This window comes from Palaemon carinicauda, chromosome 12, assembly GCF_036898095.1.
Source record: "Palaemon carinicauda isolate YSFRI2023 chromosome 12, ASM3689809v2, whole genome shotgun sequence".
In the NCBI taxonomy this organism is placed as follows: Eukaryota; Metazoa; Arthropoda; class Malacostraca; order Decapoda; family Palaemonidae; genus Palaemon; species Palaemon carinicauda.
Window position 1 is genome coordinate 78009682 of NC_090736.1, and position 19887 is coordinate 78029568.

The following is a 19887-nucleotide window of genomic DNA, read 5'->3' on the forward strand; positions in this document are numbered from 1 at the left end:
ATCAGCCATGTCTTGCATGAATTGCTTTTCGTGGTTAGAGTCCCTTAATTTCTAACAAGTATTTCCTAGCTTTGATCCAGGTCATTCAAAGGATTCTGAATTTAAACTCATTTTCACTAACCTATTATCGTATATTGTTTCCACATGACGAACAACATAAGAACACTGATCCATCCTTTCACCTATGCTAACTTTTATGACACTTCAACATATGTTCAGAATTCTTACACTATTATTAGTGTACATTGTGTACATACTTACATACATACATCCCACCGCTGCCACCAAAATTGTTGGTGCGGTACTGTTATAAACACACATTATGGTTCCAGTCAAAATGTCTCTTCAATGTGTTATATATTTTAGACTTGCAGGTCACTTCTTCTGAATAAGTCTAAGTAAGTTAACTTTAAAACAGTTTATTAGCAGCTCCATCACAGGAGTATAGATGGTTTGGTCGGATGACCATTCCGTATGACAGGTTGACAAGAACTAACAAAAATATATTGTCTGTTGATAACGTATACTTAGTTATTTCAGCATTTACGTAAAATGGTAAACACAACATTATTATTGGAAGCTATCTAGATCCGGTGAGACACAACTCTTCTCACGGTTTGTATTGTGTTTACTCTTCATGGAAAATGTTACATTGCAAAGGTTTAGCTTGGTCTTGACTTTTGCATCCTGTTTATGACTGACTTAGCGGTCTCACACTCCTCCTAACTTCTCCATTGATCTCTTAGGTCATGGATTTAATCATGTAATTTTACACACATTACATTAGCTCGGACAGCTACCTTCAATTAATTGAACACAAATAATACGTTAAAAATATGTTTACTAGGAGTGTGACTGGATATATATATATATATATATATATATATATATATATATATATATATATATATATATATATATATATATGTATGTATGTATGTATATATATATATATATATATATATATATATATATATATATATATATATATATATATATATATATATATATATATATATATATATATATATATATTATTTTTTTTTAACTTTAGCCATAAACAAGTGATTAAGGATGAATGTTCAAATAGGTACATTAAAAAAACTACATACCTAACAGATATTGTCAAAAACAAAGAAAAATACATGGAAAATACAGATTATTATATGGTACATTGCTAGCAAATGATTATATGGTACCCCCCAAAAAAATACTGATATAAGTACGATTCGGTAACATGTTAAAGAATAGTTGTCACCTTTGTCAAAAATACAGATGATTATAATACGGTAACTAATAAGTATATTTGTTACCTTGGTAAAGATATAATTTCAGTGCACAAAAAAAAATTCCTGGTACGTACACGCATTACGGTTTCGTATATTTATGTATAGGGCTTATATATTTTATTAGATGCCCATAGATTCTTTTATATCTTATTTTTTTTTAACTTTAGCCATAAACAAGTGATTAAGGATGAATGTTCAAATAGGTACATTAAAAAAACTACATACCTAACAGATATTGTCAAAAACAAAGAAAAATACATGGAAAATACAGATTATTATATGGTACATTGCTAGCAAATGATTATATGGTACCCCCCAAAAAAATACTGATATAAGTACGATTCGGTAACATGTTAAAGAATAGTTGTCACCTTTGTCAAAAATACAGATGATTATAATAGGCTTTTATATCTTATTAGATGCCCAAAAAATGATTTTTTTTTTTAATGTTTTCTAAATGCAAATGTCTTAAGAGTCTCTTCAACTACATATTACCAGCGTACTGACCTCTTTTCGTGCACAACACTATTCCAAACAATTTTTACTCCTGCGAGCGAATGAAAAGGCCAATTTCAAACGGCTCTAAATTGAAACAAATAAGGAGTTTTGTCTGGACATGGCAAAACGTTCTGTTTGAGCTCCATCTTACTATGCCTTAACCTACGCCAAACAAAGATGTTAACGGCAATAAATATCATCACTGTAACGCTGATTGCTGCTAGTAACATGTAGAAACGAAGATCTGCATAAGTCGGCGACGGGTGGTCCATCTCGGTTAATTTCATCAACCGCTTAGCCACTCGTGCGTTGTATGGGAGAGGTAAAGATGGGATTGTAGTGGACCACGTGAAATTCGTGAAGTAGGCCCGTTCTCTGATGATAGTGTTAATTCCTCAGACTGTGTAATTCGTGGACATACCGATACAACAATCTGCTGCAACAAAGATTTGGGAATAGGACGTGGATGCGACCGGGCATGATACATTGAAGCCGGCCTTGTCGTATCATATCCAAGAGCCGTTGTTCAGTCTGCAATTGAACTTATTATCGTCAAAGGGATAAAGTTTTTTCAGACAATTTTCATGTGTATGGGAGAGAGCACCGTTTAGCACTATACCTAACTCACATGAATCCATTGATTTTTTATGGAATTCAAAGGAGTCAGCTGTACATATTTTTTTATTTATTGCGTCTGAACAGTGAGTTAATTTATTTAAGTCTTTAATGACCGTATATGTTTCCTTGTCAGGGGAAGTCAATACGTGTCCTGTTAAACTGGATGTTATTGGGCTTGAGTTATTTGTCATGAAAGTCGGAAATGGTGATATCCTGTATGATTGCCAGGCATCGGAAGAATCAAAGGGAATTGTAATCATAATCCTGTAATTTTCAACGCTTACTGTAACTAGGCTGTAATAAAATTCTAATTTATGTGCATCTAATAAAGGAATATAACCTATTTTCTCCCGTCCGTTCTCCAGAATTAGCGTTAAGTCTTTTATCGGCAACACATGCGGTGAGAGAACACCTTTAGTTGCTAACGTAATAGCTTCCACATAGTCTTTTGATTTCTCAATGAAATGTGCAATTTTATTATGGATATAATCTATTTTTGAATTATAATACGTTAACGTTGCCAACAAATCTTTTACTTCCATAATCTGACTAATATTACTAGAATGTTTGTTCACCAAACTCATAATTTGATTGATAGAAGTTAACTGATTCCTTAGTTCTGATAAAACTAATTTGTTTTCAGGTGTTAAAAACTCAATTTTCTTATTTTGATTACTAATTTTAAGACAATTTGAAATCCCTAAGCCTAAACTTGCAACAGATCCAAAGATGTTTAGTGCAGCAAAAATAAATGGGTTACGTTTTTCAAGGTTAGTGTGTCTTACTGTCCACATCAAAAGGTCACGAGCCAAAGATTCTGCCTCGTAAGTCTTATTTTGCGAGTCGTGGGATAGCATCTCTGCAACTTTTAGTGTCGGTTTAAGCGAACTCTGTATTAAAAGGAAAGTGTCTTCTATGCATTTCATTTAATGAAGCAGCAAACCTTGAAATGGCGCTCTTTAAGCTAGTGACGTCATTCTCGGGGAGAAAAATTGCTTGCATGCGTACTTCTATAACTATATTACTTGCAGTAATAAATACGTCTTCTGTTCTCTCTACTATAGTGCCATATTTAAAATCTATACTTTTAGTTTTAGAGCTCTTCCCACACGAGAAAAATGTCTGAGCGAACAATATCACTCCTAACGATAAAAACTTCATCTTGGAAACCTGTAATGAGAAAAATATATGTAATTACTCCTGTATTAAGAAGAAAAAATTGTTAACATATAAGTTTCATAGATAAAATAAAAAAAATTTCCCTCACTTCCTTCTCTCTTAATTTAATATCTTATGTGAGCCAATGGTACAATTCTCTCATCAGTGGGTTGGGATATGTTTTGAACTCTAAATCTATTGGCCGTTAATGTTTCCAAAATGCTAAATGGGCCTTCAAACTTAGGTGTTAGTTTATAATTGAGTCCTTTACGTACATTTACCTGTATGTATACATTATCACCCACGGTATATGTTTTAATTGGCTTCGCTATTTTATCATGATTCCTTTTCATTATGATTTGTGATTCTTCTAAATTCTTTTGAAGGATATCATAACGACTTTTGCTTGCATTTATACATTCTTTTAAAGGATTTGATAAATTAGTTGTAGGCGTTAATACACGGAAAGGCGTTCTAACTGGGGTACCATACAATGCCTCGTGCGGCGACATTTTAATATATATATATGAGTGATTCAGAGTACTTAGTACCGCAGGTATTGCAATATCCCAGTTGGGGTCTGATCCCCCTAGTGTTAATCTTAATATGTTTAAACTTCCTATTCGCTCTTTCCACTAGCCCATTCGACTCTGGGTGATAGATCATGGCATTGATTTTCTTTATGCTAAGGAATTCACACAATGAGGTAAGGAAATGATTATTAAATTCTCCACCCGAGTCTGAGATTATCATGTGTGGAATTCCATGTTTACAAATGTAACACTCGTAAAGCTTCCTAGCGCATTCAATCGCAGTTTTAGTTTTAAGCTCTATCAGTTCTGTATATCGAGTCAATGCATCTACAATTACTAAGAGGTGCTTATTTCCTCTGTCTGACTCGTAAAATCCTGTTAATAAATCTAAATGTAACCTTTCAAAGGGTTGATTGGGCACGGGATAAGCCCCTAGGCTGACAGGTGTTTTTGTGTGCCCTTTGTTTTCCTGACAAGTGTGACAATTAGCTATTTTTTTTTTCATATCTGTAAGCATCGTATGCCAATAAAACAATGATTTGGCTTTCTGTGACATTATGGAGAACCCCGGGTGTCCATGCAATGGATTTTCATGCAACCAATTTAGGACAGTGGATATAAGTGAGATTGGTACGACTACCTGGTCGTTAGTCACATGTGGTGTATTGCGGGTTTTCCTTGTCACGGATCTACACAGAATATTGTCTTTGATTATATAATTCTGCTGCGTATACCTTATATATTCCTTTTCCTTACGATTTCCTTCCAAAGAATTTATAATTTTTTCTAATTTCTGATCTTTTCTTTGCTCAGTCTGTAATAATTCAGCGCTCCACCCCAGATCTTCCTGTTCAGATACAGTTTTAACAATAGGCATGGATGTTGATATATCTATTAATTCAGCTAATGGCTCCGTACAAGATGACACGGGGTTGCGTGATAATGCATCAGCAATGATATTTGCTTTCCATGGTAAATACCCGATTCTCGCGCCATAGTCTTGGATGATCAAATGCCACCGAGTTTTTTTTGGGCTGTGACTATAGCCTTTAAAGAAGTCGGTTAGGGGTTTATGATCAGTAAGAACCTTGACAGGATAACCGTATATTATGAACTTAAAATGCACTAGTGAATTAACAATAGCTAGTCCTTCCTTGTCTATTACTGCATACTTACTTTCGGAAGTTCTCAGTTTTCGTGAATAAAAATCTATCGGGAAAAACTGTTTTTCATATTGCTGAAGCAATACCCCATCTACTCCTAAGTCTGAGGCGTCTGTTGCAATGAATAATTCCTTACCGAAGTCAGGAAATTTCAAGATAGGAGAACTACACAGTTCATCTTTTAAGGTATTAAACGCCTGTTGATGCTGCTCAGACCATATGAAATCTACGCCCTTCTTCGTAAGATCAGTTAGGGGAGCGGCTATTATTGAATAATTGCGTATAAAACGCCTGTAATATCCACTACACCCCAGAAATTGCTGTATTCCCTTGACATTAGTAGGTATCGGAAAGTTACGGATAGCCGACACCTTATCGTGGACTACTTTAAGACCTTGGCTAGACACCGTAAAACCCAAATAGACCAATTCTGTTTTGAAAAATTCACACTTACTAATCTTTACCCTTAAGTTATGTTGTCTTAGTCTCTGTAATACTAGTTCTAGTTTACGTAGATGTTCTTCTAAGGTATTGGAAAAGATTACAAGGTCGTCCATATAGGCATGCAATATATCCCCTAGCAAGTCTCCAAACACTATGTTAATCATTCTAGTAAATGTTATGGGAGCACAACGTAAACCAAAAGGCATACGTAAAAATTCATAATGTCCCCTGGCTGTGCTGAAGGCAGTGTATGGGATATTATTTTCTTCTAATGATATCTGGTGAAAGCCTTTAAGTAATTCCAAACTGGTAAAATATTTATTCTGACCTAACAAAGATAAAATATCGTCAGTACTTGGCACTGGGAATCGATCAGGGATCGTTTCCCCATTTAAGCAACGGAAATCTACGCAGATATGCCATGTTCGATCTTTTTTCGGTACAACTATTAATGGAAAATTATAAGGGCTGTTCGATTTCCTAATGACTCCTTGTTCTAGCATTTTACCTACTTCATCATTTATCTCATTCTGGAATTTCATAGGGAGTCTGTATGAGGGTACATAGATAATTTTCTGCTTGTCCTTTAACCTTATTTGATGTTCGATAACATCTGTTTTTCCTAAGGATTCATCCGTAGTGGAAAAAACATCATGATATCCAGTTAAAAGTCCAAAAAATTTCTGCTGAATTTCTTCTTCTTGAATGTCTTTATTGATTTTTTTTCTAATTGATTGCAAAAGGGATTCATACGCAACTGATTGAGCGTGATTGATTTCAGCGAAGGAAAGAATACGATGTTTATAAACTTCTATATCCAAGATATGTTGATTTTTGTGAATTACTAATGTGGTATTTAAATGATTACAGACTTCAATATTACATTGTTGTTGTGAGCCTACTGTATAAATAGCTTGTGTGACAGACAATCCGTTAGTTTTCAAAGTGTAGGAAAGGATTAATATTTCAGATCCCGGTAACTTTTTCTTTACTTGCACTATTAAATTCGAAGTTACGTTTGGCTCGATAGATTGCGTGCAAGAGAATATTACGAGTGAACGAGAATTCTGTTGGGTCGCGTATATTATTTCTTTATTAATGAGACAAGTTATTGGTTCTTCAACGTACGTTAGTTCTATTTGTCGTCTCCTTTTTATCCAAAACTGATTTCAAGGTATTAGAAGACTTATAGAATTTTCCTTTGATATACACGCCGTGCTTGGCAGGGGCTAAGATAATGTTTTGATTACCCATAGATGGGTGTCCTATAATTACAGCTGAATACATATCATTGTTTTATACAACAACAAAGGTATCGGCAAACGTGCGCTTACCGACCTTGTACTGAACATGAGTTATGCCTATTACATTTAATTCTTTATTTCTTATACCCGAGAGCCTTACTCCTGACTTCTCTATGGGGAAGTTCGAAAACAACAAATGATGTGTCCTCAAATCCATGATATTACGTGGACTACTAGAGTCAAAAAATAATGTAAAGGATCGGTGTTCTAAATTTACAGCATATAATGTTGGTTGTAACTCATTTTGGCTTATTATTGTATGAATTTGTTGCAAATCTACGGGAGCATGCACTGATTTATTTGATTCGGTCGTGTGTTTCATAGGAAAATCTATTGCCTCACAATGATCTGATAAAACATTAAATGGATTATTTAATACTACTGATGTTGATTTGAATGACCCAACATTACTCTCTTCCCACCTGGAGTTGATTATGTGGTATTTGCTTTGCTCTGCACATTCTGAAAATTAGTCTGACCTTGCGAGTTCTGGCTAAACGGCCCAGGATCAGAGTTATTTGAAGAGCTATTTGTTTGTTTTTGATTTTGAACTGCATTAACGTTTGGCTGTTTATTCTTATTGAACTGAGGATTTTTCTTTTTATTTCCATAGGGAATTGACTGTGGAATTTACTGTGTATTTCTAGGATTCTGTTGTTGATTACACTAGTAGCATTGACTATATGAATGAGTTGAACTATTATGTAACGAACAATATCGTGTTCTGCAGTCTGCGATCAAGTGACCTTGACGTTTGCAATTATAACATGTCATTCCTGCAACTTGACTATTATTAACTATATTTACTTGTTGTGGCTTAGTTTAATTTTTTGCTAAATCTTGTGTAAACAAGGGATCAAGATCAGTACACTTAGACATGTGTTTCTTTATCTGTTTATATACATCCAATTCTGTACTTTCGGGCATTAACTTTTTATCAAAACACAGCACTAAAGTTTCTGGCAACATAAGTGTCAAGCAGGTTAAATACATTAATCGTAAGAAATCTTTCACGGAGATGTTATCTCTAGTAACCCAAGTGAAATTACCTAAAATATCTTGATACTCATTTAGCCTATCGGCAATGAGAGCTGCTCTCTCTATGATATTAAGCCGAGTCAAAGTGGCTTGATTAAGTGTATTTCTTAATGTTAAAACTACATCTAAGGCTTCCTTGCCGCCATAGATCGCACATAGCCTAACTTTGAAATCATCCCATGTAACTGCTTTTTGAAATGAAACTCCTCTCAAGTACGCACTCGCATCTCCTACAGAAAATTCTTTAAAACTTTTAGCTTCTTGTAATTGTACAAATGGGTCTATGATTTGTTTAGCATTTGAGTGAGCATCGACGGAAGAAATCCACGACTCGACATTCTGAGGTAAGAACCCATTGACCTGACCTTGAAAAGGAAGGATAGCTGAACGGGCATTTACTAGTATTACAATGGGAGCGGGGATGGGGTTACTAGGTCCGGGGGTGGGGTTACTCGGACTCACAGGAGGTGTCATGTTTACTTTACTTTTTTTTCTATCTCTACGACTCCTTGCAATCCTATCAAAATCTCTATATGAATACAGACGTCCACTGCGTAAACGCATAAGCACTATACAATAAAGATTATAACAAAATCCCCCAAAACAATGATACTAATATAAAGATATTTCCCGCAAACTTCTGAAAGAAAATAGAATTAGCACATAGAAAAAAAATTCTAGACGACAATTTGAAGTTGAACACAGTTTCCTTTAATGAAAGAAAAAATGAAGATTAGCAAACAACTCACCCAAGCAATAATGGACGATCGACTCGTGATAATAACACTTTACTGTCTAAAACTGAAATGAATAAAGAAATGTACTTAGCTTGAGTTTATATGGGCGAAGGGCGATGTCGTCATTTCCTCTCTCTCTGACTGGTTTGCGAGAGTTTAGCTGTTTGGGTGAATGTTTTCGGTCCGATTTCCCATTGTAATGTTGAACGTAGTGCTTCCTGGATATGATTCTTGAATGTTTAATAAACGTTGAATGTTAGTCCTTCGTTTTCTCAAGATGTTGATTAAAGATCCAGTTCCTCAGTTTGTATAACATTTATAGTTGATATTCAATGTGTTCATTTCTTCGGTAGACGTAGATACTTCGTCAAAATTGTAGATTCATTACTGTTGATTCTCTGGTTACTAAAGTTGATTAGCTGGTTCTTTTAGTTTAAACGCTGCCACCAATTGTTGGTGTGGTACTGTTATAAACACACATTATGGTTCCAATCAAAATGTCTCTTCAATGTGTTATATATTTTAGACTTGCAGGTTACTTCTTCTGAATAAGTCTAAATAAGTTAACTTTAAAACAGTTTATTAGCAGCTCCATCACAGGAGTATAGATGGTTTGGTCGGATGACCATTCCGTATGACAGGTTGAGAAGAACTAACAAAAATATATTGTCTGATGATAACATATACTTAGTTATCTCAGCATTTAACCACAACATTAATATAGGAAGCTATCTAGATCCGGTGAGACACAACTCTTCTCACGGTTTGTATTGTGTTTACTCTTCATGGAAAATGCTACATTGCAAAGGTTTAGCTTGGTCTTGACTTTCGCATCCTGTTTATGACTGACTTGGCGTTCTCACACTCCTCCTAACTTCTCCAATGATCTCTTGGGTCATGGATTTAATCATGTAATTTTACACACATTACACATACACATACAAACACACAACCATATATATATATATATATATATATATATATATATATATATATATATATATATATATATATATATATATATATATATATATATATAATGATAAAAAATAGTTAATCTTATAAAAAAAATTTGAGTCTCATCTCAGCGGATTAGTCGAGGAAAAATATAATTATTATTTCACAATAGAAAGATTCTGCTTTGTCAAACACGCTAGATAAACTATGAAAATTCTTTGTTCTTACTCTTTTGAAGCTTTCATAACAACCTTGCCTTTTTCAAAACAGTTCGTCCCAATAGTCCTTATTCAGACCTAATTCCACCCTAAATGAAGGACCAGTGATTGCCAAGGATAGTTATTCATCATTATTATTATCATTAAGAGCCAAGACTGAACCATCGTTGGAAAAATGTGAACTTTCAAGGCCTTCTATTAAGTAAAATAAACTCAGACGTACCGAGTAAAATGTATAAAAATGACAACCAAATTAAGACATTTCACAAAACAAAATCAATAAATAACGAATATTCCATGAAACACAGCTTTGCCAACTTTTTCAACCGAGAAAGTATGTTAAAGTTCCACCGATATAATCACATGATTATATCAAACAGTGAAAATGGAACATTTTGCCCTCAATCATAATTTGAGTTCATTAACAGTGTATTATACAAAAATGAATTCTCGTTGAGAGCAAAATAGTAAATTTTACTTGGTCATTATTGTCTGTAACTTACCATTATTAACACCTATGAGGGAGTTTCATAATGCTTCCCGTTCCTCTTTTCCTTTTTACAAAGAATAAAACCTGTATTAATCCGGTGATATGTAATGAATATAATTGTGTTGCTTAGTACTCCTGTTTTTCAAAATTCGAATAAACAAGCAATTCTTCAAAGTCCTCATGATCCTCAAATGGTTACGGTGGAATATAAAAATTTGAAATATCTTGTTGTTTCTTATTGGAAAAAAACATATTCTATCATGACATGTACATCATATTCATTACATTAAAGGGCAATGCAAGAAAATATGGAATTATTGGTGATTAGCAGAGGTGAACTCGTGAATCATAAGAAAATGGTTTATTATTTAGTACATTTCACTAGTGGTAAAATAACTGCATAATGAATTCATACAACTACTCTGATCAGTGGAACTTCAGAAGTTCAAACTTGCAACTAATATTTTTACGTTGAATAGGTTGATATAAGTCTGTTTTCATAGATTATGTATGACATATCTATTTTAACGTTGTTACTGATTTTAAGATGTATATTTTTACTCATTACTTCCCATATACATTTTTTACTTACTTCCTTTACCTACTTAACTGTTTTCCCTGTTGGAGCACTTGAGCTTATACTGTAGCAATCTGCTTTTCCAAACAGAGTTGTAGATTAGCTAATAATAATGATGATGATGATGATGATGATGATGATGATGATGATGATGATGATGATGATGATGATGATGATGATGATGATGATGATAATGATAATGATAACTAGAGGGGCACTCAGTAGCGCGCAGACCTCTGCCACGGCAGTTCTTTACTCGACCTTTTTGCTAGACCTTGACCTTGACCTTTGCCCCTAAATAGATTGCTGTTCAACTTCTAATTAGGATGAAAGGGAATCAGGCATATTTTCCTACCAATTTCCTATATATAATTATGGCACTACGTTTCAGATGTATCACTTATGAGGCTTACTTAAATGAATCTAACAGAGCTAAAACACGTCGTATATCATTAGAGTAAACGTTTGATGAATGGTGATTTATGAATGGTGATTACAGAACTACAAAGATTCATTTCGCAACGTTACTAACCAAAATGATTGAAATTATTGAACGGCAACTACATGATTTTACGTTCTCCTCTTCAAAAAGAAATATCTAAAAATATAACTGATTATACGGACCTCATCTCAGAAATTAACAAATTAAAAGTGAGTTTCAAGTAAAGTTTTGTTTTGGACGGTTCCCAAAACCACCCCAAACCCCCTCCAACTCACCCCTCACCCAATTACCATATCCCAAATCATGCTTAATCGATTATTGTATCTGTCCAATCTCATGTGGTATACTAAATTGCCTTAACTCCGGTCCACACTATAAAAAACTGGGTTCTTGAACAAAGGTCTAGGAAATTTAGGATAAAAATTCATCTCATGCACTTCTCTGGTAAAATTCTTTGTTCATTTAATCATATGTTAATTTCTTTCATTCTTTACCGAGCATGAATTATACTTCTAAAATAAACTATATATATATATATATATATATATATATATATATATATATATATATATATATATATATATATATATATATATATATATATACATATACACATTTACATACACTAGCAGGGGTACTCGGTGTTGCCCGGGTATCCATTTGTAAAGAAATTTAACAAATATATTTCTGGGGACGCACTAATACCATAAAATAAACAATGAAATCAATGAATTTTAATGGTACAGACATATATTATCATGTAAAGTTAAGAAGTCAAAGCTTCTAGGAAACCAACATTGTTTTTTTTTTCATCTGGGCAATAAATGAATAGATTCTTAATGCATCCAACTCTTGAACACTCAACATATAGCTGTCCATAAGAAAAACATGTAGATTCCAAATTGATTCTTGCAGTTTTCAAAGACTCTCCCTGGGCTTTGTTTATAGTCATGGCAAAACTTAGCCTGACGGGAAGCTGTAGTCTTAGAACTGAAATAGAAAGGTCAGTTAGGATGATGGAGATCCTTGGAATAAAATCGTCTTTTGCTTTTCCTGCTTATGTGAGAATGGTGATTACCATTACATGAGGTAGCAGCTGTTTGATCACCGAATGGGTTCCATTGCAGAGATTGGGAACTTCTTCTTTGTCTACACCTTTTCCTTTTCCTTTTGCAGAGATTGGGAACATCCATATTTTTTAGCAACATAATTGGAGCACCGAGTTTCAGCTATAGCCTTGTGCTGAACAATGGTGAATACATTGATGTCTCTGTGTATGCAGAGCCACAGCTAATTCACCCAACTTGTATGCCTTCAGGTAAAGAATCATTCGTACGTTTACATCTGCAAATGGGTCCTTCTGCTTTCCTCTTTATATAGTAAAATAAATCATTAGCTGTGAAGAATTTAGGAAAAGGTATTTTGGTGATAATGTACAGCTGTGTCTACATGCTGGGGCCCTTAATCACGAAACGACGGGTGGCCTTAATTCATGTTCTAAGTAAGATTAATTGTTTTTCATCTTTCAACAGTAAAATATTGGAAGAACACCGCATGGTATCAAACACCTTATAATTATTTTACCTAGTAGCAATGCAGCAAACGATCCTACACACTACACCATTCACAATAATCTTGATGCACTCTTGCCCTTGCACTCAATATAATATCACGATTTTCTTTTATTATTATTATTCATTATTATCATTATTCTATTTTTGCATTGTTTTCTCGTCAATAGTAACCCTTTTCGTCACCAAAACGCCAGAATTTATACTTCTGTAAGGAGATCTATAGGGAATGTCATAATCTTCACTCTTTATTGTACAAAGAACCGAAATTAAATTCATGCCGGTTGTACAATGAGTCCAAATCCGTTGTTAAATACAGGTCTAGGTTACAGTCCGTATTATTCTTTTTTGTCCTCAAAGTTCCTTCGTTACTACAACGTTCCAAGGAATGCTTGTTTTGATCATCCCAATAGGGTCGGAGTAGGTTGAGGGAATACAGTCACCTGGGCTTTAATTCAAGCAGAATTCTGGGTAATGAAATTTGTGCAAGGATTTTTTCTAAATTGACCAGTGGCTGGTCAGTGAATATCCTAATTGATTGAGCTGCTTTGCACGGAAGTCAGCCTCTTTCCACACTGATCTCGTGCTTGAACATTTCCCTAGTTTTCTTTAGTATCTCTTTGGTTGCCAGTAATATTTCATTATTGTTTCTGATTTTTGACTGCCCAAGGCTCCTTTTATAGTACTGATCTGTCTGAGGGCTCTTCTGGATGTTTGAAGAATTTTTTCTTCTATAAGTAGATAAGAGAAACATTTCTTTAATTGTAATGCGATCTGGGGTTACCTTTTTAATAAGTAGGGCATCTTTAATCCAGACCGTTGCCGTGAAGTTGGTGCTCCTAATGAGTTTATTTCTCCTTTTATCTCTACCATCGGCTAATTCAAAGGGATTTAAATGACACATTTCTGGACGTGGCAGGGCATTTATTGAAAAAGCCACATCGTTGGCATACCAATATAGCTGCAGGGTCATCCCTAATCATGACAACTGACAACTGAACGCCTAGACAATATTTTTCTTCTTCAGGTAATCATTTGCAGGTGGGTCAAGTTATTCCTCGTACCACGACTCCTAATTTTCGTGGTTTGGTACTAGATTATTAGACTAACTTTCTTTTCCTGGATCAAGGTTCGACATTATTAGTGGTGATGTCTTTCAGGATACATTCATCTTAGAGGTATTTCACACATATTCGTACTTTGTAGAAGAGCTTAATTGTGCTGATCGGTAATGTGTCCTTGTATCTTGTTGCTGTGCCAGCAATTCAGGCTCTTCTTAATTTTCCTATGAGCCTGGCACTTGAAGTAGCCATTATTAACAAGGACTTGTGCAGCCTCATCGAGTTCTTTATAAGTGGCTGAAAATGTTGAAAAGTGAGATATGGCTTTCTTAACAAATGCCTGACTAGTGGTGGCCTTACATTTTCTGGGCACAGACTAATATCAAATAAAATTTGACAGTGTTTAGTATCGTGATGCAGCGGAAAAAATGGGGAGTGGTCATCATATGTAAATATAAAATCAATATGTAATGACCACGATCATATCATTAAACCTTGCATTTTTAAGTGAAAAGGTAGAGATGGAAAATATGCATTTTAAATATTTAATAAATTTAAATTTAAATGGTTACACATTTACGAATACATAATTTAAAATTACATAAATTTCACTGTAGCAGCTGGTGGTGGAATGACGTAAACGAGTCTTCGAAATGCACTATTATAAGAGATTTTAAGGTTCACAACTGCGAGGGCTTAACCTTCTTCCTTTCACTCATCCGCTAAAAAATACAAAGTAGAGGAGAATCAACCACGGGAAAAATCAGAACAATAAATACAACACTAACAAAAAATGACTAAAATAAATCAACAAAAATTCAACACTAATCAAAATATCAATTACTGTAATCGCCTGACTAAAATCTACAATTTTCATATAAATCAAAATCTTGAAATAAACGAATCACCGAAAACAGCAATTAACTAATCACGAAATCACTCACGTAAATGTTTGCTCAAATCACCACTAAATCACAACAGCTCTCAAATTATCAGTAAAACAACTAGCAAATTTAACGAGTTGTCAAATGCTTAAATAAATTTATAGACTGCATAGAAATCACAGGTTCAATCTAGTAAGAATTTAATTAATTAAAATACTTTAAATTATTCTCAAAAACACTGGCATATAGAATATGTAACGCAAGAACAAGCATTAAAGCCCCTTATGCTTACCCTGTTGCGATATCAGTTCTGGCGAGTGTGGAAAAAAATCATTTAACAGACGATCATCGTTAAGCATCGTCCGGATCCCATCCTCGATGAATTAGTGTGCAATTATTTCCATGGTAGAGGAAAAATCCATAATAGTTAATCCAGCGTGTGTATACATCCTAAAATCCACTTGAATAATGGAAGAGGGGGAAAGAGAGCTCCTCCTCACTCCCGTGTAAGGTTGCTGAAGACTGGTGCTGTGTGAAAAAACTTCACAACGACGTTAACGGCAGGCAGATATAACTGGATATAACTACTGTATAGTAGTTACTATCTAAAAGCAAAGGGGCAATTAGCGACACTTCTGTATGCCAAATGTATCAATACTTATTCAAATTAATAATTTGAAGTTTTTGCAATCTGCCCCCCGCGGATTTAAATTTAAATTTCTATACAAGACCAGATTGAGCTAGCTGCTTATTCTTCTCAGAACAAACCAAAGCAGCCCCCCGTTGAATTCTTGCAATATTGTCATTAGAAACAACATTAGAATCACTCTGAGGTACAAAATTTAAATCTAACTGATCAATATGAGAATCACTTAACCCATCACCTTTAACCAAAAGAATAATAGACGATATATCCCTAAAAACAACACTTTTATTACCCTTGACCAATTGTACTTGAACAGCCTCACCAAGAGAATTATAAATAACATCAAGAACTCTAGCTAAAGGGTAATTGGGAGCCTTAACCATTGAATCTTTTATCAAGACTATGTCACCTTTTGATATTTTAACGTGCTCCCTAGGGTAATATTTACCTCTGTATTTAGTTGCCTGATCTTGCAATCCAAATAAAAATTAATTGTGATAACTATTACGCAATTTCTCTTTAATATGAATTAAACGCCGAAAGTCCTTACCCAAGTCAGAAGAGTCATAATCATCAAGTTGACCTTCGTGATATATACATTCCATAACCTGTGTATCATATCCAAATTTCAAAAACTCTGGTGATAGCACCTGAAAATCATCATTCACATTCTGTTCCCTTAATGCGCCAAGTTCAGAAATGGGTTTCTTATTAGCGTAACATATGCATTGTTTAATTACATGAGAAAATTCCAGAAAATCTAGAATATTATTATGGATTGCTCCCTGTATTAACTTTCTTACCAGACCAACTCCGGACTCTATGATACCTCCAATACCACGATTCAGAGAACCACGAGGATACTGAAAATTCAGTGACATCGACACCCCTCTGATTGAAGAATTCCTGCACCTCACTTGCTTTCAGACATTCCTCAATCCATGTGAATGCACCACCAAGATTTGAGCCAGAATCTGAAAATACTTTGTTAGGCAAACCATAGTTGTAAACATGAATTTTGAAAAGCCAATAAAAATCCTTTAGAATCACATGAAGTCACTATTTCAACATTAATCATGTGAGACCAAATACATTTAAAAATTACCCCATAGGTTTTAACTTTGTCACTTCCATACCTTGTGAAATATGGTCCAAAGTAATCAATGAAACATACAGAAAAAAACCTCTTTATGGGATTCACATTCCACTCTCTATAGTCATTAGCATTAACTTTAACTGGTCTACTATTAAAACGTTTACAGTGGTAACATTCATTCACAACCTTCTTAACTGTTGAAAATCCCTTGAGCAAAAAAAATGCCGGTTTCAATTTATGTAGCACATAGTAAGTACCCGAGTGATTAAACTTCACGTGAGTATCCATTATCAGTATTCTACCGAAATCGCTATTATTACTAATGAGTATTGGAGTTCTCGACATCATACCTTTAGACATCTTTCCCATTTTACATTTTACTCTAAGAATACCATCAGAGTCACAAAATACATTCATTCTACTAACTAGCTCAGGAATAGACTTTTTTGCTTTCCGTTTTGAAGTGAAAAAATCTTGTAAATCTGGAAAGCAATTCTGTTGATCAAGCTTTAGCAAATCATTACTGCATTTTTTGTAGCTTGCATCTAATAAGGCAATTGACTGCTGGCTCTTAGAATTTATTCTTAATCTTAATTTGTTTATGAAAAGCTTAACTTTCATTAGTACTTTAATTGCTTTGTCAAGTGAAGAATGCTTAGTTAAATCAACAACTGTACCAACTGACATATCTTCAACACTTGCCTTATTTACAACCAGCTTGGGTATATCCACATCATTAATCATGCCTGGATTAGGAATTACAAGCCATTCTAGTAAATTTAAATCTTCCCGTAACATCTTGGGTCCGGTCAAGTAACAAGAGTTTCTTAACTTTGAGAACGATACTAATCTAGTCGTGAAATCTGCAGCATTTTCATTTGATCCTACGTGAGCTAACTTCACCGAGTGTGTAGACTTACAGAGGTCGACAATATTTGCGATTCTATTATTTACATATACACTTCTCTTTTGAAGCTTTGTTCTCAAGTTCTCATAATCAGCTAGCCAACTTAAGGCAATCGTAGAATCTGAAAACAACATTATGTCATTAACTGCAATAGGCACAATACAAGAAGTGAGCATTTTATACAGATCAAAAGCCCTTTGCAATGCATACTCTACTGCAGTGAGTTCGAGTACAGGCATAGTTCGCCCTTTCAGATTTTTATTCAGAATCTTATTATGGGCAGATACGAAGGATACCAACTTTGAATCTCTCTCCTGCAAGTAAATAACACATCCAATAAAGTTTTTACTCGCATCACTCATTACAATTATATCAAAATTAGACTTTCTGCTACCCATATATCTTGGAATCTCTAGCCTTTCACCATTATTGAATTGTGAAGCTATGTTTCTCCATTCATTTAGCTGAGCACCATGAAGAGAAGTATCCCATTTATCTACATAATCAGACTGTAATTGCCTGAGGAAGATCTTACATCTGTTTAAAACAGGCAAGTTAGTATTATTCAAATCAAATATACTCATTACTGAACTCAAAATCTGCCAAAGAGTATTGGCTTCAACATTTAATTTAACACATGTGGCCTTTAGTATATCATTATATCTGTCCCAGCACATGCCAAGAATTTTAACCTCTTGTGGAGTCTCTGTGCCAACTTTACAGTCAATGTCACGCTGAAATTGAGAATAATTAGTAACATACTGCTGCAATGGAAATTTATGCTGCTCAAATATTGTACTGGCTTCCCTGTGAACCATTTCAACTTTATCTTCATCTGCACAACCAATTAGAAAATTATCAACATAACTGCCTTGGAAGATTCTTTTTTTCAATTCCTGAATTTCTTCAGTATCACCATATGTCTCCAATATTAGCATTTTATAAAGACAGCACTGCAACAGATATGGAGAAACAGACATCCCAAATATTACTCGCTTTGAGCGATACACAACTGGTGTAAAATCTCTAGATTCAACATCCTTAAACCAATAAAAGAGACATTTTGAGGAATTCTCACCATCAATGGCCAATCTATGAAAGGCTTTTGAAATATCAAATCCAAGTATAAACTTGTCAAACCTCATCATGGTCAATGCATCACTTATTTTAAAATTCTTGTTATAACCTGGGTGAATACATTGATTCAGACTAATGCCTTTACTGCCATCATGTCTTTTTTCTGCAAGATTCGCCATGTAAATAACTCTTACTTTCGTAGTATCTCTTTCTTCTTTAATTACAGGACTGTGGCTAATGAAGAAATATTTTGGAAATTTCCTTTTATATTCTTCAAAATCTTCAACTTTTTCAATGATTCCCAAATCAATTTGTGACTGGAAAACTTCATCAATTCGCTTTAGAACATTACTGTTCATTTATTTCTTCTTCAGACTGCACAGAACCTTGAAAGCAAGTCTCTCATTTGATCCAAGAAGATCTTTATATCTAGTCAACCAAGGAATTGGTACGACATAAAATTTTTCAGAATCTCTGTAAATGTTGCATAAAATAAAATCTGTCACTTCTTGCTCTGTTTCATTAGTAACACATTCAATAGAATCCTCCTCTTCCATATTTATGAATATCTTACAATCATGACCCAACTGAGAATAATCCGCAACCTCTGCTATATCTGGCAGGCTTTCAAGATTATATATTCCATCAAGTGTTGGCACTTCATAGTCAAATCCATCAGAATCAATCTCCATAGTGCCAATGTATGAAGTAGTAGATTTTGTTTCTTCAGAATTCTTCCTATGAGACATCAAAGATGTATCTACTGCATCGGAAAGATTCTTTATCCAGTCAGAAATAGAACCAATTAATATTAGTTTATCATTAATTCTGTAAAAAGAAGTCAGTCTGTCTTTTTGACCTAGTACTCCACTCTCCATGCTCATCACACAATGCCAATCCTTTGCACCTATCAGTAGCTTTATATCATCAATGTCATGAATTCTGTTTACACCATTGAATTTATCATAAGCAACCTCTTTACCATTCTGCCTTAGCAGTTCTATTAATTTATACATATGAGGAGCTTTCATCTGAATTTTAATCTTAGGAATACAAATACAAGTAATTTCATAACTTACATCACCAATCTTAAAAGGAAAACTCACTGACTTGGTACAAATCTTTTGATTAGTATTAATGCCCTTGATAATCAAATGTATCTTAGGATCTACTACCTTC

At 34.3% G+C, this 19887-nt stretch overlaps 1 protein-coding gene across 1 annotated transcript; it reads right to left on the reverse strand.

Moving 5' to 3' along the window:
- Positions 1-14629: 14629 nt before the first annotated feature.
- Positions 14630-19215, reverse strand: LOC137650583 (uncharacterized). Its single transcript, XM_068383793.1, has 2 exons — positions 15275-19215; positions 14630-14820 (listed from the first exon to the last, which is right to left on the reverse strand). Exon 1 carries the CDS (start codon positions 19065-19067, stop codon positions 16617-16619), a length of 2451 nt encoding a protein of 816 aa, XP_068239894.1. The 5' UTR covers positions 19068-19215; the 3' UTR covers positions 14630-14820; positions 15275-16616.
- Positions 19216-19887: the final 672 nt, after the last annotated feature.

Excerpts from the sequence above, each read along its gene's own strand:
- LOC137650583 (XM_068383793.1), bottom strand. The coding sequence starts at position 19,067 with ATGAACAGTAATGTTCTAAAGCGAATTGATGAAGTTTTCCAGTCACAA.